Source organism: Nelumbo nucifera, chromosome 3, assembly GCF_055504915.1.
Source record: "Nelumbo nucifera cultivar China Antique chromosome 3, China Antique-T2T, whole genome shotgun sequence".
Lineage (NCBI taxonomy): Eukaryota > Viridiplantae > Streptophyta > Magnoliopsida > Proteales > Nelumbonaceae > Nelumbo > Nelumbo nucifera.
The window spans coordinates 28,636,375-28,660,100 of record NC_142651.1 but is presented as its reverse complement, the minus strand read 5'-3'; the positions used below and the strand labels follow the sequence as shown (position 1 = coordinate 28,660,100).

Here is a 23,726-nt window from a genome sequence, read left to right as displayed (position 1 = left end):
AGTATTAACTACTCATAGTGAGTTTGTTAACATAAAAACACACATGGCATTAATCCAAAGTTAACAATATAAAAACAAGATTTTCAAAAAAAAAATTGAAAATACAAAAAGGTTGTACATCACATGGGTCCCAACTAGTAATATCCTTAATATTGAACATGGAAAACGTTCCTAAATCCTTTTCTAACTAAAATATTTCAGTTATTAACAGACAGATTTTTTATTTTTTTATACTCCTTGTTTCTTTTGTTGTAAATGGCATGATTTTTATTTTCGTTGTAAAAGGATTGATATAATTCCAAATATTTCAGCTTAAATATTTTGCCTCCATTTTAGGTTGAAAATAGAGTAGCCTTAAATGGTGTCAAGATCATAGTTTTAATTATCAATCATCACTTTCAATATACCCTCATTTTCTATTTCTCTTTCTTTGTGGGGCTTTGTGGTGCATGAGAGCACTACAAAAAAACATGGTTTTGGCAACGTCAATTTCACGATGTTTAAACGAAACGTCATAAAACATTCCACTTTTAACGACGTCAAAGGTAAACGTTGTAGAAAACGATCTGTTAACAACGATTATAAATAAAAACATTACATTTCACAACGTTTCTCTCTAATGTTTGACGACGTTTAAAGTAACGTTGTATTCCCACCATTCCCTCTCCTTCCCGCCATATGTTTTCGGTGACGTTTGTATCAAACATTGGCGAAACACAACATTTGACAACGTTTACTTTTGAACATATAACGACATTTAAAATAAACGTCGTTAAAAGTATTAATTTTTTAGTTATTTATGCTAAGTAGTGTTAATCTATTATTACTACTTCTACCACCACATATCATTGTTGTTATTACTATTATTATTATTATTATTATTATTATTATTATTATTATTTAATTTCTTAAATTAATTAATTGCAAAGTTAATTATAGTTAATTTGATAATACATATAGAAATATGTTTATATATTAAGTGATAGTTTTAATTTTTGCAAATTATTTTTATGTTTTACAAGTATAACTAATGTTTTGAAATAATTAATTAATTATTTTTATTAGTTTATTCATTACTATTAGAAATTTATATTCAAATATTAAGTATACTCTCATTTTAATTAAAATTATGTTGAATATTAAAAAATTTAAATATATCCATATTATAATTAATTATAATTAAAATACTTATACATTAATTGTAGTAATGATAGGTAAATAAATAGGTGGAAAATATCTATATTTGATTGGTTGGTTGTAAGAAAAATGAAAAATAGTAGGTAAAGCAGCCCCAATAACAATTATTAATTAATTAAATGTTAAATATTATTTTAATTAATTAATAATGTTTTCTATTATATTATAATTCTTATTTTATTGGTAATCATTAATTAACTAACTAGTTTGTTCATTAGGAGTGAGTGTTCATTTTGACTCCGGATCTCCTGTCCACACTTACACACAATACACTATCCCCTGTGAATTGGGAACATCTCCCCCTGCATAACACTATGTAGAGGATGAGATGTTCTCCATGTATGGTTGCGATAAACGTGGGCAGAGTTCTCAAGTCGATTTCAATTCCAACTGGACCCAACCCATTGACATCCCTAACTTGCACCCTCTAATCATGATCTAGTAAGGCGTTTTAATAGAAAATTATTGAAAACTACTCATATGCAAAAATTACTAAACAATAATGAAAAAATATCAAAAAATAATTAAAAATCCACAAATTTTGAAAAACCTAAAGCTTAATTAAAATACTAAAAATAGTAAAAAATAAATTAATTATATTTTATTATAAAAAAATACTGAATAACAATGAGTGAGGAACCCATTCCCATAGGGAATCGGGGATGGAGGATAAATTTTATCCCCGATTGATCACTTTTAATTTTAACTTTAATATTGAACTTTACCTCCCTTCTCATTGATTGATCGATACCCTAACTTTCTTCATCAACATCATATTATATATATATATATAATAGGTTTATTATAATCAAGCCAGACCCAATTCTCCCGAGAATTAGTCGGTTCAGTTATAGGTCTAAAAATTACAAACCCTGTCAAGTCGGATTCAGTTCTAGGTCCTTAAAATTTCTTATCAAGTCGGTTTTGATTCCAACTAGACCCGACCCAAACCCAATCCATTGACAATCTTAACTGGTACCCCCCTTATTATGATCCAATAGGGCGTGCCAATAAAAAAATATTGAATAATAATGGAAAAATATAAAAATTTAATTAAAAATCCAAAAATCCTGAAAATCATATATCTTAATTAAAATACTAAAAGTAATTAAAAAATAAATTAATTATATTTTATGGCAAAAAATACCGAATAACAATGAGTGGAATCATCCTGCGGATTGAATGGGGGACAAATTTTATCCCCGATGGAGATCAGTTATAAGGATGGGGTTAATAAACCGTATGTAATATTAATATATATATATATATATATAAAAGAATCATTTTTTATTTTAATTTTAATATCGAACTTTCCTACCCTTGTTCGATACCCTAAAACTTTCTTCCTCAACCTCACCGAAGCCAGGCAGCGTTGAAGCTACTCTACCAACTAGCGACGCAGACCACCACTAAAGCTATTTCTCATCGCCGATTTCCGATCACTCTGTCGCCGCTCTTCCATTATCTCTCATTTCTCATAGCCAGCTCTCCCATCATCTCTCATTTCTCATAGCCAGCTCTCCCATTATCTCTCATTCTCATAATCTCAGGAAAAAATCCATCATTTTGTCGTCGCTCTATCATTTTCGCCGACTCGCCGTTGCCCACTCCACCATCGTCGCGTTCCCCTCTCTCTCCCTCATCTTCCCATCTCTCTTCCAAGTTCCAATCCTTACAAAAGCCCTAACACAGGAAACTCGAAATCCTTTTCCTTCTCCTGTTCAACCGAACCATATCCGCCCCGTTTCCACCATTGCTGCCGACTCGCCACCAGCTGCTACAATCTCCCTTTCATCTTCCCATCTCATACTCTTTGAAACAGAAAAACCCTAACCCCTTTATCTCATCTTTGGAATCTAATCTATGGTTCAACTGTGAACACTGAAGGTAACTGGAGAGCTCCCATTTGTATGCTTCCCTCCTCCTCCTCCTCCTCCTCCTCCTCTTCTTCTTCTTCTTCTTATCTTCTGGACTATGGTATTTTTCTGCGCAGGTCATTCAAGGGAGGAAGAGGAAACATCAAGAAATTTTTGTTTGCTTGGGTTTTTTCTAGCAGAGGATTTCAGGTCTATATCAAACTGACTGGAACATCTTAGACCCATCATAACAATCTTCCTGATTCTAATCTGGTAAAATTAAATCAATGCTCTCCTCTAAGTTTTCTATTCTTTCTTCAATATATTATATATATTATATATGATGCATGAAAAGCTTAGACACTTAAATGGTTGCTTCATCTTGGTTGTTTTCAATAGGTGTTATCTGATTGGTTACCCCAAGCAATTATATCTAGAAATAATCCATTTCTTCTATTTTATTTTGTAATTTGATTAGGAGATCTGCAAACAATTTGGCCGATGGTTTAGCTAAACAAGGAATTCAGAGACAATCCATGTTTTGGACTGTTTTGAAATTATTGGGATAGTTTTTAGGCCTGTTGTTTCTGCCCACAACCTCTTGTTGTATTACTTCTTATTTTAATGAATCAACTTTGTGTTGCTGATAAGAAAACAAAAAAAAAATGGAGTCATATCCCTGTTTTCTATATCCGTGTTCATATCTTGACATCATACAAACTATTTGGTGAGTTTTCTTATTGTAGGGATTATATATGAATTAACAAAAAAAGAAATTTATACTTACCCATATAAGGACAGCGTATGTCTTATTGTAGAGATTATATATGCAACAGGCATATGCTCGCCTGTTTGATGTGTGGTTTGAACGGGAAAGAAGTCTAGTTGGCCTGATCAGGCCACCATGTGGATGAATCATTTGCTCAATCCAAATGATCTATCAGATGGAACATCTTCTAGATTTAGTATCTGTTCAGTTTGCAGTCCATATCAGATAGCTTCTGCTATTTTTTGGCTTAAATTTAAGAGCCTATAAGGACTCTTTCTAAGCACATGGAAAGAGTTCGTTTTGGGCTGGAATATAATAAGACTTGTTTTGGGCACTTTTGTAATGCTGTCTTGGGTCAGCTCCTATGCTGATTTCTTTGTAACTTCTTGTTGTATATTAAAGCTTCTTAATTAATGAAAATTTTCAGAGTTATTGATAAATAAAACATGAAAACACACACACAAACACAAAATATCTCTAAGCCAAACCTCAATAAAGAGAACTCCATAAGATACTATTTATAAACATTCACAGCATCATAAGTACTTATTAGGTTGAAGGCAAGGCTTAGGTCAGAAATGGAAAACTATACAAGATAATTCGTGGATGAAGGCACATCGGTAATATTCATCCATTTTTCTCTTACTTCTTGCTGTATTTGGGAAATAAAAAATCAAGAATGATGCTAAGGTTTTAAATGTATTGTTTTTGTGACATTTAGGTGCTCTGATGAATTCAGATTAGGTGTCATGACTATGGCGGTCTATGCATTTGAGCATGGTGCTGCTGATTCTCAGTGCCATATAAAATGCCTTTGCAAAAGGTGCTGCAATTGAAGGTTTCAAACATGGAAAGATGTGGTGACTCATTGTTGTACTTGGGGTATTATGGAGAATTATGATATTTGAACTGCACATGGTGAGGGAAGACCACATGTCAATTCAACAAATTTGGGATCACATTCAAATGTAAATGTGAGAGAAGAGGAAGATGTAAGGAAGATGCTTGAGGATATTTACCCCATGTGCTTTGAGGATGACCACCAAGTGGATGAATCGGGAATATCTCTAGAAGAGCCATATGGGGATATGGAAACTTTCTTACACTTCATTAAGGATGCAGAAGAGCCATTATGGTCTGGAAACAAACACTTCACAGTGATGTCATTCATTGTGACAATTCTCCACCTCAAATCATTGTATGGTTGGATCAATATATCCTTTAATGAACTTTTGAAGGTGTTTATAAAGGCAATGCCCGATGATGCCAAATGTCCTAGCAGTTTTTCACAGTGCAAGAAGGTTATTGCAAATATTGGGTGTAAGATGGAGAAAATCGATGCGTGTAAAAATGGCTGTATGCTTTTTTGGGGTGATGATGTGGAAAAGGACATGTGTGATAAGTGTGGTGAATCGAGATGGAAGAGTGACAATAATTGTGAATTAGACGATTGTGATCAGGATGCTACCCTTTCAAGAGGAAAAGGCCTGTGAAGGTGTTACGGTACTTCCCTATCATCCCGAGATTACAACGACTATTCATGTCAAGTAAGACTTCCTAGAGTATGACATGGCATGAGGATGGAAGGACAAAAGATGGAATGCTTCGCCATCTAGCTGACGGAGATGCTTGGATAGATTTCAATCAAAGGTATCCAGACCTTGCAGTTGATAAGAGGAATATACAATTGGCATTAGCAACTGATGCCAGTGGAGATATTTTCTTTGCAGCCATGTTTAGAAAGTACCAATAAGCAAAGGTACCATGGAGAATCATTAGTTTGCAGCATTGAAGTGTTAGGAGATAAAGGAACAAGAACATTCTTTTAATATAAAAATCACATTAATCTGGCTCTCCAACTGTAATATAAAATCTAAGCATTGAACTAGATCACCCAAGTAGTTGCGAAAATCTAGGTTGATCAGTACCATACATTTAACGCACCAAGGACCTAGAATTGATTGTTCTCAAGCATACATACATACGGAGGAGGGTACACGGTGGATGATGAATAGAGTAATGATTTATGCTAATTGATAGAACTTCTCTCATACACATCTAGAAGTTGGGGAAAGTTTTAGACAGTCACTGGATAATCTCCCATCAACTTGTATGCAGATCACACTGAGATTTCAGTCTATTGGTTGCTATAAGTGCACAACTGCACATATTTCTTCTGATGAAGACAATACAATTCCTGTTTTGTTTCCTCGTGAACTAGAAGCTTCAATCCCATTGGGAACCTTTCAGAATAGAAACTAAATGATTTATGTTATGTCACTCTATCTTCTGCAGTTGTATTTTCAAGCACGGGTGTCTGGATTACTTCAGAATTTGAATTTGTTAAACTAAAAAAAAAAAGGAAAGAATCATTATGTGTTAATAATGAATTTGAAACGAGAGGACTTCAGTGGGTTTGTAATGTAACTTGGAATTGATTCTAATGCTTTCCTTGTTTACTTTTTGATTTTCTCCATCCTCTCTTTCCTTGTTTTGTAGTAAGTATTAAGCAATAACTAATAACTCTTCTTTTGTAGTACAATCCATGGGCCCAAGTAACTGAACTTTCATGTTATGTGGTAAAGCACCAAAGCCAAATGGTTAATTTACAAACGCAAACCCAATCAGAGAAATGGGACAACACCAACAATATATGGCTATATCCTGTCCTTTCAATACAATTGTTCTGTACATATCTTCTCCTGGTCCTGGAGTACTATGTACAAACTCTTGTGATCCCTGTTCTAGTTAGAGAATTTTCCCAAGTATTTATTCATAAAAAAAATGCCAAAGTATTTGCTATTTTAAGTATCCTCCTGAGTTCTGACAAGAAACTCGGGTTAGCAATTAGAGCCCTTATCTAACCATGAATATTAGTATCTGTGGTGCATATTTACCTCAGTCATCCATTTTATCACCACTTGACAGTCTCCATCCACTTGTAACTCATTCCTGCCAGTTGTTGAATCAAACTTTAACTCATATAGTACGGCTAACAAATTTTCCATTAGCAAGTTTTTATTTTTTAATACCTATGTGCCCTGAGAAACTAAATAGAATGATTCCTCTATTACCTGAAGTGGGTTTATCATATTTCTAATATTCATGGTTAGATTTGTTTTAAATATGTTCAATAACACATTAGATATGTTTAAAATAAACTAGCAAGAGGTGTTTTTGTGATTATACCAAAACATGTTTCTTGTTATGTTTGGATAGGACGAAAACATTTTTCTTAGTGTTTGATTCAAATATTGATACACCATTGTTATGTGGTTGTTGCATAGAAACAATCTAAAAAATTACAATTGATCCAACATCATTCTCATTCTGTGTCTGTGAATCGTGGACTTTAAAGAACCATGGACTTAAGCACAAGATAAGGGAAGCTAGACACTTATGTCAGTGAACACAATTCAAAATCTCCTGGACCCCTAGATCTGCTAACTCTTTCTCAGACTCCCTTGCTCATGAAGGAGTGGAAGGCAGCAGTTGAGTTGTGGTGGGATGAATATCCTTTGGGTTAATGTTTTCTATGCATGGGGCTCTCAATTGGGCTGGGTTTGTCCAATGTTATTGGTTTTTTTTTCTTTTTTTGGTTCTGTAAATAAATATGTACATCAGTTTTGTTATCATTATTAAAATTCTGAATGCTACATCAAGAAAATAACTGGTGAAGCTCATTCTACAGCTGCACCCTCAAAGGCTACCAAAGAGGCTCCAAGGTCTCTCTCTCTCTCAAGGGTGGATGAATTCTGGGTGGCTCTTAGCCTCTTAGGCTTTTACTAGTCAAAGAAGAGGGGTGGAGTGGTCCCACTACCACGTGCACCCTTCCCACTATGACAGGAGAAGTTTCTCTAGTAACATGGTTGTTTCGCAGTTACCATGAAAAGTGCAAGGGCCTTTTAGTGCCCAAGGCACATGGTGCAAGGTGAGGCATGTTTCTTTTTAAAGCTAGACCAAATTTTTTGAAAAAATAAAAAAATAAAAAAGAATAAAAAAAAGTATTACATAAAAATGTAATCTTGAATTTTGAAAGAAATTTCTTATGTTTTAAAAACCTATTGGCTCAAATCAAAATACCTAAACATGACATATTCAATGTGAAATCATAGAAGTGAAAGCAAACATATGTCAATTGTACCAAAGTGCTACCGTTTCTGATAAAAAAAAATTGTACCAAGGTGCTTCAAGAAGTCAACAATTCTACCATGTGAATCTGTTTATTTATTTCCTACTTTTCGTAACTAGTGTGATGTTAAACATCTTAAATTCCTAATCCTAGGAGATTAGTGCTCCATCTCTATAAAGGCCCTTGAGGCAAGACAAACAAGTCCTTGCAGGGGTTTGGGTAGCACACTAGCACTTCCTGCCTAAATTTTTGGCCTGGATATATAAAGAGATTGGTTTTGTGATTTTAGTCATTGTTCATTCTATTTCAGTGTTAGAAATGAGATATTAGTTGTGTTGTTGCTTCTTTAATGGAAATTTTTATGTTTGAGATTTTATTTTCAAGAGCCAAGGTTTAAAGTATTTGGGAGGATTTTGTCTATGTTTATTTTTAAAAGTTAACACGCCATTGCAAGTGTAAAAACAACAATAAAAGGTAATTTAGAAGTTGAAAAACCATTGCCAAAGGTTTAAATTCACAAAGAAAGAAAAAAAAAAGACACTTTAAAAAGGTATGTACGATCTGGGCTAAGGAACAAGCCGCACAAGGCACACGCACCTAGAAAGCACCAAGTACACACCTTTTGAAAGGGTCTGTGTGTGGGTTCAAGCTAGGTGCATGCCTTGAAACATTGAAATAAACAGAAATTTTATAGGTTTGTGTTGTTTATTTTTCAATTGATGGAGCTAATGCTGCCATATTTTGTAGGTTGTGGGAAGATAAACGCTTCTCTTTTGTCAGTGTGCTTCATGATCCTATCAAAGAGGATTTGCATTAGGAGTATTCTTTTCATGGTTTCTTCATCAATATCTTCTCCCTTTGTTTATGCTATCTCTGCCAATTGCTCTCCTCTCCTCTCACCGTTGCATTTGTTTGGTGGAGATGGATTTTTCTGCTCTATTAGAAACTTAACTGGCCATCAAAGACAGTGTCAAGATTCAACTTCAAGAGTAGAGTCTTACCTTGAAAAAGTTGTCAATAAAGTTCGTGTTGGGAGCAATGAGAATGAGTTCTTGCAATACCTCCTACAAGATCAATCTTGTTGTAGTATCCAGCTATCAGACCAACTTGTTGACAAATTACTCAACATATTCGAGGATGACTGGAGGTCTGCTTTGGGTCTTTTTCGATGGGCAGGATCACGGCCTACTTATAAGCACTCTCCTGAAGTATACAACAAGATGGTGGATATATTGGGAAAAATGAAGCAAATGGATAGGATGTGGTTATTAGTAGAGGAAATGCATAAGGAGTGTGTGATTACACTGACCACAATGGCCAAAGTCATGAGAAGGCTAGCAGGTGCAGGGAGATGGGAAGACGCAATGAGGGCATTTGATCGCTTAGATTCTTTTGGCTTAGAGAAGAACACAGAATCCATGAACCTGCTGCTTGACACCCTTTGTAAAGAGAATAATGTTGAGCTTGCTCGTGAAGCCTTTTTGAAGCTTAAGTCACATATTACTCCAAATTCTCATACTTTTAATATTTTCATCCATGGTTGGTGCAAAGCCAATAAAGTTGACGAGGCACATTGGACAATCCAAGAAATGAAAGGACATGGCTGTCACCCATGTGTAATAAGCTATTCAACGATAATCCTAGCCTTTTGTAGGCAATCCAATTTTCGCAAGGTTTATGAGATCCTCGATGAGATGGAAGCTCAAGGTTGCCCTCCAAATATTGTTACATACACCACAATCATGTATTCACTTGCCAAATCTGATGAATTTGATGAAGCCTTGCAAATACACAAGAGAATGAAATCAGTTGGATGCAAACCTGATACACTTTTCTATAATGCCTTGATCTACATATTAGGAAGAGCAGGCCAAGTACAGGATGCTGTTCGGGTATTTGAGGTAGATATGCCCATGAATGGAGTGCTACCAAATTCCTCCACCTACAATACCATGATTTCCATGTTTTGCCATCATTCTGAGGAACAAAATGCTTTAAATATCCTGAAGCAGATGGAAATGTCTGCAACTTGTAAGCCTGACCTTCAAACATATAGTCCACTGATCAAAATGTGCTTTAAAACTGGAAGAACTGATGGCCTTCTGAGCAATTTATTGAATGACATAGTCAACAAACACCATCTAAGTATTGACCTTTCAATTTACACACTTATGATTCATGGTCTTTGTAGAGCAAACAAATGTGAGTGGGCTTACCTCATTTTTGAGGAGATGAGAAGTAAAGAAATAATTCCTAGATATCAAACATGTTGTTTACTTTTGGATGAAGTTAAACAGAAGAATATGTATGGTGCTGCTGATATGATTGAAGCTGTAATGAAGCAGATAAAGACTTGCAATTAAAAGTTAAAAACATTGAAGCCCAATTTTGTTTTTGCTGTTGCAACTGCATTGACAAGCTTCATGCGATTTTCCTGCATCATGACATTCAGATTTCTCATCTCTGTAGCAAAATATCCAATCTTAAAGTTCAGGTGGCATGCAATAATTGTTGATGTTAATATTGAAATCTGGGTCTCAATTAGTAACTATCAACACGTCTTTTGCTTACCCAACAAAGGAGAGAGGAGTATGATGTGTTGTTCTAGGAAAGTGATCAAATTTTTTGGAGAGGCACAGGGATTTCATAAATGTTAGACGTTGCCTATTACTAATGCGGTCTAAGAATGGAAAAGATCATACTAGTTAAATGGCAGTAACTACCTAAGATACATGGTTTGAATGAAATTACCGATTTACCATTTAGGGAGAGGTATGACTTTGATAATAATTGGTTATCTACTGACTCATTGTGTTTGTAGAACCTTTCATATCTAGCTGAATGCATTATGCATTGTTCTTACACCAACATGTGCACTAGGCGAAAGCATTGGTTTACTGTGAATATATGGCTCATTTTGGAAAAAGTACAAATGCAAATATGTAGAATGCAAAACCTTATATTTTTTGTATTATTTTGTATGTATTTGTACTGTACATATTTGCATTTGTACTCCTCCCAAACTGAGCCATAGGAGCATGAATTGAACATCAATTGATAAAAAACTAGAAATCGGGAAGCAAAATGTTCGTACTTTAGCGGGAGGAGTTATCATATTCATAACAATGCAGGAGCTGCAGTTCCTTCCTTGCACTTAAATGCCAACCTGATCAGGATCCTTGTGTAGAAGCTTCTTCTGCAGTACTTTTGAACTAATATGCCTTATCCCAAGTTCCCCCTGAACATGATCAATTACTTAGTGAGGTACTTTTGTGTGTACAGACTTGTGCTTTGAGTTTTATAGGTTATCACATATTGAGGAATGCAATATAGCTGACCTGACCATCTTTGAGTTAGGCATTGTCCAGGCAATGTTGAGGAATGCAATATAGCTGAAGTAGCGGGTTAGAGGTTGAACCATCTCAATGAAGTGGGTCAACCCATGATGTTATGATTAAATAAAATTAAAAATAAATAAAAACATAAATTCGTAAAAAATAATGGGCAAAGAGTAATATTATAGATTCTAAATATTAAATAAAGACAAGTATGATATAATGATAAGTAATAAATACATTTATTAACAAAGATTGCCTTGGGTGGGGATGGTTAGGGGTGCAACTTGGGTGGGCCTAGCATAAGCCTGAACTGATCCAACCCAAAATTTTACAAGGGTTGGGCTTGGATTTTCAGTCCTCGGGCTCAAGAAATCAGGCTTTTTATTTCTCAGGCCGGGCCTGGGCCTAACCCTTAGGTAGCCCGAACCAGAACCAACTATACACATTCGTACATACATATGTACATATGTATATATGTAAATTTTGTATACATATTTAAATGGTGGCAGAGCCAGATTTTTTTTTTTTTGGGGGGGGGGGGGGGGGGAATTAGTCAAGAAAATGAAATAGGGAGTAGAAGAGGTAGGGATTCGAAAGATATGGGACAAGAAGGTTTGGGGGCGGGTCCCCCCCACAAATATGCTTGGCTTGGTATACATACATATATATACAGATTTACATAAATGTATATATACATATATAATTTTAGAGTAGGCTCATTGACCAACCTGAGCCCAACCCAAGTGCATCAAACTATAGTGCGGGCTGGGCTCAGATTGGGAAGATTAGGCTTGGTCTGGGGTCGGGCCTTAAGCCCAAATTTTAGGGTAAGGTCTGGGTTGACCATAAACCCAATCCAACCCATGCCCGCCCAACTTGCACCCCTAGGGATGGGATGGGGGATGAGCTACCCCCGTTGTGTAGACTCCATGAAGCAAAGAGGCAAAAAAAAAGGAAAAAGAAAAAAGAAAAAAGAAAGATGATAAATAAAGACAAATCTAATATTATATATTTACTAATAATAAATATCTCACTGTAAACAAGAGAGTTTTCTTCAATACAGTTATACTTTACCTTCTCTCAAAAAAATAAATATATATGTTAAAAATGGAATAAAATAAAAATTTAAAACCATATAGGAAAAAAAAATGTTTCCTCATTTCAGGTAGTGAGTTTGTGGTTCAATTGTCTAGTTTTGATAGGTCAATCCAATATGTCAAAATTAAATAATAAAGTTTTTGACAATAGATCGAAAGATAAAGAGTTTTAGTGGTTCAACCATCCAAGTCAAAACGTCTATCCATGATTTCATAATTAAATAATAAAAAAGTAAAAATAGATAGAAATACAAAAATATAGAAATTTAAAAAAAAATGGTCACATCATTATTATTATATATTCATCATATTATGCAAACATTAGTGTGATAAATATGAATTATTTTATCAATGAAGGAAATGCAATGCAAATTCTAAAATTAACTAAAAAATGAAATTGATCTTTCATGGTTAAACCATCTATGCCAAATAGGTCAACCCATGGTGTCATAGAAAAAAATAAAACTTAAAAAATATAAAAATATAAAAAATAAAAAATAATGTAGAAAACCATGGCATATCTCCAATATCATATAACCATCATATTAAACAAGATAAGTGTAATAAATAAGAATTTTTTTATCGATGATGGAAATGAAATGGAAAATTTAAAATTGATGTGGAAACAACTGTTTTTTGATTTAGGTGGCAAGCCAACAATTCAATCTAGGTCAGCCCATGATGTCATAATTAAATGTAAAATTTTAAAATTAGATAAAAATATTAAAATAAAAAAAAAACAAAATATTGTTAAAAAAATGCAGGAACATCTCTAATATTATCTGCTCATCATATTAACAAAAATAAGTATGACAAATAATAAAGAAGTATATTTATCAACAATGGAAATGAAATATCAAATTTAAAACTAACCCAAAAATAAAGCCACTTTTCCATTTAAGTGGTAGGTTAGCAATTCAACAATCTAGGTTAATGGGTTAAAACATAAAATCATAATTAAATTAAAAAAATAATTGTTTGGGCTTTTTACAAAAAAAAAATGAAGTTTCATTTATATATAAAATCAGTGATGTTTTAGAAAAAAAATGTTGAAATCCATGATTTTAGAAAATAAAGTTTATTATTGGACAAAATTGCCCATTTCCTCCTCGAAGATTTTTGGGTTATGCTCCACCATCATCATGGATTAAGAACTTCCTCTGACAAAGAAACATTGGGAAGTCAGAACCAAGACTCCTTAGGCCATGTTTGGAACCAATGTCATTTCCTTGAAAAAGTGATGCCACATCAGAACCAATACCAAAGTTTTTTTTTTTATATATCTTTTGAAGGGCTACACAATGGCGGAGTTAGCCATCCCCTAACCCAGGTGCAGGTGGGATTTGATCCCAAGTATCCACTACGACCAGCAAGACACCTTACCAACCAGCTGGTTGACACCTTGCTACTATACCTGCCAAAATTGAAAAGACTCTAGATGATTTTATTTTATTTGTATTCTTATATAATTCTTCTCAATTATCATTTCAGGTTCTCCCTTTTTATCTTCCACTAAAATAGAGCTTGCATTGGTTTTGTATAATCCATTAATACTTCTCAATCAGAATTTGTACATAGGTTTCACTGATTTTACGACCCGGCGGTGAGCCTCTCTTGGTTTTGCGATTTGAGGGCAAGAAATGAGTCCTTTAATCTATAGAACAGCTTCAATGTCTCTCAAGTTCCTTCAGGAGGCCCACAAATCCAGACTTTATATGAAAAATAATGAAAGAAGCTAGAAAGATAAGGTAGTGGAGAAGATTAAAATCTTAGGCAATGCAAAAATTCAACTTTTATAGCAGAAATCATGAAATGTCAGAAAAGCAAATAAAGGATAATTAAAATCAGTGGAGGGTGATTTTAAGTTTTGGTTCCCGGTGATGGTGATGATGCATGATCCAGAAATCTTCGATGACAGATTGGTGAACACCAATTTTTTAGTGCACAAAAGAAAAGGAGAAAAAAAGGGCAACTTTGTCCAGAAAAAAGCTTTACATTTTGCACTCTCTGATTTGAATTTTTTTTTTTCAAATTGCGACCGATTTTGTCAATTAATTAAACTTCATTCTTTTTCTTTGTAAAAAGCCCAATCTTTTTACACCCTTAATATTATATATTATTGTAATAAACAAAAATGTGATAAATAATAATTTTTTATAAATAAAATAAATGGAACACAAAACTTAAAAATTTAAATAACATATAGAAAAAATGGAATTGTTTTTCCATCTAGTTAGCTAGAAAATCGGTGGTTTAACCATATTAAAAATTTAAGAAACAAATAAAAGATAAAATTTGTAGAAAAAATTTGACTATTTATGATATTATATATTCATCACATTAGAGAAAATAAGTGTGACAAATAAGAATTATTTTTATTAACTATGAAGATGAAATAAAAAATTAGAATTTATTGGAATGAGAACAATTTTTTCGTCCAAGTGCCGTGTCAATGGTTTAATCATCCAGGTTAAATGGGTTGGTTCATGATGTCACAATTAAAAATGAAAATGTGAGAGAAAATAGTTAGAAATGAAAATTGTTACAAAAAATATAAAACTTTTATAGAAAAAATTAGGCATAACTCTAATATTATATATTTATCAAAACAAAAATATGTTTAATAAATAAGATTTGTTGTAATTAATGATGAAAATGAATAAAAAACAAGAAATTAGAAAGGGAATTAATTCAGCTCACTGGGTTGTTGACCAAGCTAACATTTTTTTTTTGCAACAAAGTTATTTAAATTGAATGTCTTAGGAACCTGTTGATGAGTTAATGAAAGTGTTATTGATCAAAAAAAAAAAAAGTCTTAGGAACCTGTTTGTGTGATAGGTCAATCAATCTGACTATTAGGTTCAACTACATGTTAAAATTGCCATGCACAGCCAGTGTGGATAACGAATCTACCACCAATTATCATTTTTATCATCATCATCATTATCATCTAAAACTGTCATGTGCACATTTTCTAGTTGTTTATGTGAAGAAAAAATTTTAGTTGTTCGCATTCAACAGCCTTGTACTGTGTCTTCAAGGCTCTTCTGTAAGACACGTCAGTCCATATGAACTCCATATAATAGTAATAATGCTTGAGCCATGATTGCATGAACTAATGTGTGAGGTGGATAAAATTGTAGACAACATAAGACTGTCCAAGATAGATAGCCAAAGTTTTCTTGGGGTGGGAAGGATTTGTAAGATGTATTTTGTAATGCCTCGTTTTGAAAAACCAGAACCAATCCAATCGATTTGGGTCCATGGGCTTGGATCGAACCCAACCCATTGATAGCCCTAAGGTTAAGTTGGGCCTCGGCAGCCTTAAACAACGTTAATACATTGTCAAAGCTCAACTTGGGACCAACCCATGATCATCCCATATATATTGGCAAGTCCATCATGCCAAGAAGGTATAAACATCAAAAGAGCTTTAAACAATCAAAACACACTACGAATTTTGGTGAGCCACTTTATTGGTTACCACTTGTATGACATTGGTTGATTGTTTATACATTTTTTTCCGGTATCTCTATCTCTCTCTCTCTCACACACACATACCATGAGTCCCCATATTATGTGTTATGTAATACAAAATAGGGTAAACCATAGACCTACCCTGTACTCCCGGAGTAGTGACACTTAGGTCCCCAAGCTTTCATTTCCTATAAGGAACTACCCTATACTTTTATAAGATTCCAACACTATACTCCTACTGTTTGTATTCTATTAGTTGACTTCAAAAAATATTCTCATATGACCATCATATGCGTGTTTAAATATTTTCTAAGCCCCTAACTATCATTGTATCATTTTATGAGACCATCTTCCCCGTATGTTATTTATAAATCATCTCTTATGGTTGTTATTTTCTTTGTAAAATATAGATGCTATAACTACATCAACTATGGATACAATAAATTTGAAGTGTCAAAATATGTGTTAAACTGGAGTTCAAATCATCCCCCCACAACGTCCCACATCACATTCCCGCCATGTATTAAGAACATCTCCGATGATAATACCAGGAATGATGATGTCATCATTGGGAGATGTTCCCAATACACATCAAGAATGTGCTGTGGAACGTTGTGGGGGACAGTCTTGTGGGGGTCTGATTCTGTCTCGTTAAACTGTGACTTTTGATTGTAGAATGATAGTTTGAATAGGTGCCTGCAATTTAGAATTGGTTTAGTAAAGAGAATATAAGTGCAACAAACTGATAATGAATAGAGAGTAAAGAGAAAAAGAGTACACCATATTAATAGAAGTTCGACTATTTCAAGAAAATCTGCTTGATAATTTTAATCCACTGTAACAGTCAACAAGTACAACAGTTGGTGGATACAGTGCCAACATCTTAGACCACTATTTCAGTCCCCTGAAGTAGTCTTATACTCCTACTAGTTTGATGCAGTGCTAGCACACTCCAAGAGCTCTTTAGCCCTTTGTAATCTTCACAACTTTTTTCAGAGGATGTTTACAAGAAGAACAATCAAAACCCCACTGAATAGATGTATCAATACAGCTCAAAGATTCAAATCAAATCCAACAACTAGGGCTTCAAAGATTTTATCTCAAAATTTTCCTTCTTATCTTCCTCTTATTTGTTTTTTAAAATTTGAACCTCTTAATATCTTTGGTTTAACTTGAGCTTTTATAGAAATGACCTTAGTATAATCATTTGAAATAAGGTCAGAAACATTAAATGCTTTTTAGACCATTTAAAACAAAGCAATAAATACGAATTACAATATTTTAAAGGGTAAATTATAGAATCTTCCCTTGAGTTTTTTGGCAATCCTACAAACATCCCCTAAGTTTTGATCCTAACCAAAACCTCTTCCCCCAAGGTTTTAAGAAAATGTACAAATACCTCCCTTGGTTTTTTTACCCTATTTTAAAAAAACAAAGTAATTGCCTAGAGGATGCCTCCCCATTTGTTTGGAGATGACTCCTTAAGGTCCAAGCCCAATCCTGGGTTTCCAAGGGTGATTTCCCTATTGCCTTGCTTGGGGATGTCCAATCATCCTCATTTTTCTGGTGTTGTTTCTTGGGCCTCTACTGAATTTGATTTTTGATAGTCTTTGACCATTTCTCTTTATATTAAGTTTAAGTTCATTCTAACATGTTATATGGTCAATATGCTTTAAATGACTTATACCCCAAGGTCCAATCTAATCAATGGCATTGGCGGGAACGGCCGCCACTGCAAGTTGCAACAGTGGTGGCGTGAAGACAGGGGAGAGAGAGAGAGAGAAATTTGCTGTCATTGCAAGTTGTAGAGGTGGTGGTGGGAAGAGAGAGAGAGAGAGAGAGAGAAAGAGAGAGAAAGAGAACGGGGTATATTTTTTATTTTAGGCCACATCTGAAATGCGTCTGAACACGTTAAGCGACGGGCCTGAATCTTAAAATTTCAGATCTAAAAAAAAAATTCAGATAATGCAACACCAAATAAGCATTGTGTCTAAAAAAACATATATTTCAGACTTCAGATGTTTGAAGTGTTATCAAACACCACCTAAATGGCATTAATTACTCATAGTGAGTTTGTTAACATAAAAACACACATGGCATTAAACCAAAGTTAACAATATAAAAACAAGATTTACAAAAAAAAAAAAAAATTAAAAATACAAAAAGGTTGTACATCACATGGGTCCCAACTAGTAATATCCTTAATATTGAACATGGAAAACGTTCCTAAATCCTTTTCTAACTAAAATATTTCAGTTATTAATAGAACAGTTACAGATTTTTTATTTTTGTATACTCCTTGTTTCTTTTGATGTAAATGGCATGAATTTTATTTTCGTTGTAAAAGGATTGATATAACTCCAAATATTTCAGCTTAAATATTTTGCCTCGCTTTTAGGTTAAAAATAGAGTAGCCTTAAATGGTGTCAAGATCTTAGTTTTAATTATCAATCATCACTCGCAATATATCCCCATTTTCTATTTCTCTTTCTTTGTGGGGCTTTGTGGTGCATGAGAGCACTACAAAAAAACAGGGTTTTGGCGATGTTAGTTTCACGATGTTTAAACGAAACGTCGTAAAACATTCCACTTTTAACGACGTCAAAGGTAAATAAATATAACTAATGTTTTATAAGTATAACTAATGTTTTTGAAATAATTAATTATTTATTTTTATTAGTTTATTCATTATTATTAGAAATTTATATTCAAATATTAAGTATACTCTCATTTTAACTAAAATTATTTTGATTATTAAAAATTTTAAATATATCCATATTATAATTAATTATAATTGAAATACTTATACATTAATTATAGTAATGATAGGTAAATAAATAGGTGGAAAATATCTATATTTAATTGGTTGGTTGTAAAAAAAATGAAAAATAGTAGGTAAAGCAACCCCATTAACAATTATTAATTAATTAAATGTTAAATATTTTCTATTATATTATATTTTTTATTTTATTGGTAATCATTAATTAATTAATTAGTTTGTTCATTTGGGGTGAGTGTTCAATTTGACTCCGGATCTCCTATCCACGCCTACACACAATACACTATCCCCTGTGAATTGGGAACATCTCCCCTTGCATAACACTATGTAGAGGATGAGATGTTCTCCATGCATGGCTGCGATAAATATGGGCAGAGTTCTCAAGTCGATTTCAATTCCAACTGGACCCAACCTAGATCCAACCCATTGGCATCCCTAACTTGGACCCTCTAATCATGATCTAGTAAGGCGTGCTAATAAAAAATTATTGAAAAATACTCATATGCAAAAATTATTGAACAATAATGAAAAAATATAAAAAAATAATTAAAAATCCACAAATTTTGAAAAACCTAAAGCTTAATTAAAATAGTAAAAATAATAAAAAATAAATTAATTATATTTTATTACAAAAAATACTGAATAACAATGAGTGGGGAACCCATTCCCGTAGGGTATTGGGGATGGAGGATAAATTTTATCCCCGATTGATCACTTTTAATTTTAACTTTAATATTGAACTTTCCCTCCCTTCTCATCGATTGATCAATACCCTAACTTTCTTCATCAACATCATATATATATATAATAGGTTTATTATAATCGGGTCAGACCCAATTGTCCCGAGAATTAGTCGGTTCAGTTATAGTTCTAAAAATTACAAACCATGTCAAACCGGATTCAGTTCTAGGTCCTTAAAATTTCTTATTGAGTCGGTTTCGATTCCAACCCGACCCAAACCCAAACCCAATCCAATAGGGCGTGCCAATAAAAAAATATTGAATAATAATGGAAAAACATAAAAAATTAATTAGAAATCAAAAAATTTTGAAAATCATATATCTTAATTAAAATACTAAAAGTAATTAAAAAATAAATTAATTATTTTTTATTGCAAAAAATATCGAATAACAATGAGTGGAATCCTTGAGGATGGAGGACCAATTTTATCCCCGATGGGATCAGTTATAAGGATGGGGTTAATAAACCGTATGTAATATTAATATATATATATATATATGTGTATGTATATTAAAAATAAAAAAAAATCATTTTTAATTTTTATTTTAATATCGAACTTTCCTACCCTTGTTCGATACCCTAAAACTTTCTTCCTCAACATCACCGAAGTCAGGCAGCGTTGAAGCTACTCTACCAACTAGCGAGGCAGACCACCACTAAAGCTATTTCTCATCGCCGATTTCCGATCACTCTGTCTTCGCTCTTCCATTATCTCTCATTTCTCATAGCCAGCTCTCCCATCATCTCTTATTTCTCATAGCCAGCTCTCCCATTATCTCTCATTCTCATAATCTCAGGAAAAAATCCATCATTTTGTCGTCGCTCTATCATTTTCGCCGACTCGCCGTTGCCCACTCCACCATCGTCACGTTCCCCTCTTTCTCCCTCATCTTCCCATCTCTCTTTCAAGTTCCAATCCTTACAAAAGCTCTAACACAGGAAACTCGAAACCCTTTTCCTTCTCCTGTTCAACCGAACCATATCCGCCCCATTTCCACCATTGTTGCCGACTCGCCACCAGCTGCTACAATCTCCCTTTCATCTTCCCATCTCATACTCTTTGAAACAGAAAAACCCTAACCCCTTTATCTCATCTTTGGAATCTAATCTATGGTTCAACTGTGAACAATGAAGGTAATTGGAGAGCTCCCATTTGTATGCTTCCCTCCTCCTCCTCCTCCTCTTCTTCTTCTTATCTTCTGGACTATGCTATTTTTCTGCGCAGGTCACTCAAGGGAGGAAGAGGAAACATCAAGAAATTTTTGTTTGCTTGGGTTTTTTCTAGCAGAGAATATCAGGTCTATATCGAACTGACTGGAACATCTTCGACCCATCATAACAATCTTCCTGACTCTAATCTGGTAAAATTAAATCAATGTTCTCCTCTAAGTTTTCTATTCTTTCTTCAATATATTATATATATTATATATGATGCATGAAAAGCTTAGACACTTAAATGGTTGCTTCATCTTGGTTGTTTTCAATAGGTGGTATCTGATTGGTTACCCCAAGTAATTATGTCAAGAAATAATCGACTTCTTCTATTTTATTTTGTAATTTGATTAGGAAATCTGCAAACAATTTGGCCGATGGTTTAGCTAAACAAGGAATTCAGAGACAATCCATGTTTTGGACTGTTTTGAAATTATTGGGATAGTTTTTAGGCCTGTTGTTTCTGCCCACAACCTCTTGTTGTATAACTTCTTATTTTAATGAATCAACTTTGTGTTGCTGATCAGAAAACAAAAAAAAAAAAATGGAGTCATATCCCTGTTTTCTATATCCGTGTTCATATCTTGTCATCATACAAACTATTTGGTGAGTTTTCTTATTGTAGGGATTATATATGAATTTACAAAAAAAGAAATTTATACTTACCCATATAAGGACAGTGTATGTCTTATTGTAGAGATTATATATGCAACAGGCATATGCTCACCTGTTTGATGTGTGGTTTGAACGGGAAAGAAGTCTAGTTGGCCTTATCAGGCCACCATGTGGATGAATCATTTGCTCAATCCAAATGATCTATTAGATGGAACATCTTCTAGATTTAGTATCTGTTCAGTTTGCAGTCCATATCGGGTGTAAGATGGAGAAAATTGATGCATGTAAAAATGGCTATATGCTTTTTTGGGGTGATGCTGTGGAAAAGGACATGTGTGATAAGTGTGGTGAATCGAGATGGAAGAGTGACAATAATTGTGAATTAGACGATTGTGATCAGAATGCTACCCTTTCAAAGAGGAAAAGGCCTGTGAAGGTGTTACGGTACTTCCCTTTCATCCCGAGATTACAATGACTATTAATGTCAAGTAAGACTTCCCAGAGTATGACATGGCATGAGGATGGAAGGACAAAAGATGGAATGCTTCGCCATCCAGCTGACGGAGATGCTTGGATAGATTTCAATCAAAGGTATCCAGACTTTGCAGTTGATAAGTGGAATATACGATTGACATTAGCAACTGATGCCAGTGGAGATATTTTCTTTGCAGCCATGTTTAGAAAGTACCAATAAGCAAAGGTACCATGGGGCATCATTTGTTTGCAGCGTTGAAGTGTTAGGAGATAAAGGAACAAGAACATTCTTTTAAGATAGTTATCAATCATCTAAGCCTTCCAGAATTAAAATATATGAATAGAGATCTGGACTAAAAGGAATGCTTGGATTTTTGACAATAGCACCAGCGTGGAAGAATCTCTTGCTAAAATCCTTTAGGGAAAATGTATTCATTGGTGGGGGTGCACAGGAGTTAAAAGGGAACTCCTTAATAATGATTTTTTGACATGGATACATTATTTCATTATTTTGTAATTAATTCACAACAGTGAGATGTACAGAATGTTTCTATCCCATCACAACTCCTTGTTGTAGTGGGTAGGTTCTTTGTTTTGTTCTTTAATATAATACTTTTACCTTTAGAGAGAAGGAGAGAGAAGCATACAGGATTGTTTGTGGTTAACATTGAAGCTAGTTAATGGGGTGCTTGAATTTGGCTTTTGGGTTCTTATTTTCTATTTCAATTTGGACATATGTTTTCTTTTGCTTGGTGAAAATTCTTTACCAAATAGATTGGAATCTTTTAAAACCAGTTAGGATATATATTTTTCCAACTCATGAAAACCTCTTCTAAAATCAAAGTCCCAATCAACCCCAAAAGTAGAAGACAAGGGAAAAAGCTCAAGACAGGTTCCCTTTTATAAGAGGAAAGTAAATACAAGGATGGAAATGCTCTTTCAAAGGTACGTCCTCCACCCACAGATCTTCCTGAAAAGAATTCAATCGCCCAAATAGGCATCATATCTAATAAAGCTGAGAAGAGAAGGGAGAGGATACTATGTATGGCTTTCTAAGGGGAAGCAGGAGTTTGTCTAGAGTCTTAGAGGAAAGGCTAGCATCTCAGCCATTAGCCATCAATTTGTGGATACTCACCATTGTAGCTGTTCAGTCTTGACAACTTTCCATAATCTAATTCTACCCAACATTCTAGTCTATCTCCAAAGTCCTAGTTTGAAAAGCTAGAATATTGATTGGGTATCCCTAGTGCTTTTTCAAAATTTTCCAAGTACTGTGCAAATCCAACAAGTAGAAAGACTATTTAATACAAGTATCATTCATTGATTTAAACCCTACCAATCCATCCTGTATTTGGCATTTATAATTTTTAGATTGCCATGGTTTGTCCAAACTCTACCCACCCACCCACGTCCATACCTACAAATCTGCCTCCTATGCAAGCTGAAGTGCAGGATATCATAGCCATACCTAGAAAAAAAAACATGGGTGATAGAAGGAAGAATCCCATGAAGAAAACTTGGGCCAAAATATCGTCAAATAAAACTAAAAAGACATGAAAAACGCTTTAATGTGATATTAAAGAAAAGAACATAATTTAATAAAATACAACGCCTTAATCCCTAAGCAAAAAGATGCCTACTATACGGCTGAAAATTATATTTGTACAACTCTTGAGAGGAGGGAAGAATAAAGATGCATGGGTATTTAAAAACTTTTTCTATACGAGCCAAGAATATCCCATAGAAACCCTGGGTATATAAACTCTACAAAGCATTCAATAAATATTGAACCCATTCAAATTGTTTGTACAAAAGGGCTCTTGGAAATGCTGTAGCTGCAGCAAGAAGTACCAAAGCAGAGCTTCACTCACTCAAAGAATCTGTCCATGAGAGATACTTTTCAAAACCCAAACGAAGTGAACGGATTATATTTATTGAGGAAAAAAAACTCCATTGTAATTCGCTTTCCGCACTTTCTATTCATTTAAGCAAGTATCCTTCAGTACCCTTGTGTAGAAGAAAGAGCTCATCTTAATGCA

At 34.0% G+C, this 23,726-nt stretch overlaps 2 protein-coding genes across 8 annotated transcripts in view; both read left to right on the top strand.

The window, feature by feature from the left end:
• Positions 1-2,974: 2,974 nt before the first annotated feature.
• Positions 2,975-23,726, top strand: part of LOC104606193 (zinc ion binding protein) — a 32,726-nt gene continuing 11,974 nt past the window's right edge. The window contains exons 1-2 of one of the 3 annotated variants that reach the window (XM_088900503.1): positions 2,975-3,084; positions 20,612-20,747. The gene's annotated coding sequence lies outside the window, so the exon portion shown is untranslated. Of the gene's footprint in view, positions 3,085-3,219; positions 3,327-19,948; positions 20,521-20,611; positions 20,748-23,726 lie in introns of those variants that run through there. The other 2 variants (XM_010271321.2, XM_088900502.1) reach the window with 2 other exon arrangements.
• LOC104606343 (Tetratricopeptide repeat (TPR)-like superfamily protein) lies at positions 3,018-10,340 on the top strand. Of its 5 annotated transcripts, XM_088900505.1 has the most exons (4): positions 3,018-3,084; positions 3,191-3,263; positions 7,514-7,753; positions 8,702-10,340. In XM_088900505.1, the coding sequence occupies exons 3-4, from the start codon at positions 7,744-7,746 to the stop codon at positions 10,315-10,317; spliced, it is 1,626 nt and encodes a 541-aa protein (XP_088756631.1). In that variant the 5' UTR covers positions 3,018-3,084; positions 3,191-3,263; positions 7,514-7,743; the 3' UTR covers positions 10,318-10,340. The 5 variants fall into 5 exon arrangements, with proteins under 5 accessions (XP_088756631.1, XP_010269811.1, XP_088756630.1 ...); XM_010271509.3 differs by lacking the exon at positions 3,018-3,084 and having other exon boundaries at positions 3,191-3,326; XM_088900504.1 differs by lacking the exon at positions 3,018-3,084 and having other exon boundaries at positions 3,191-3,326; positions 4,544-7,753.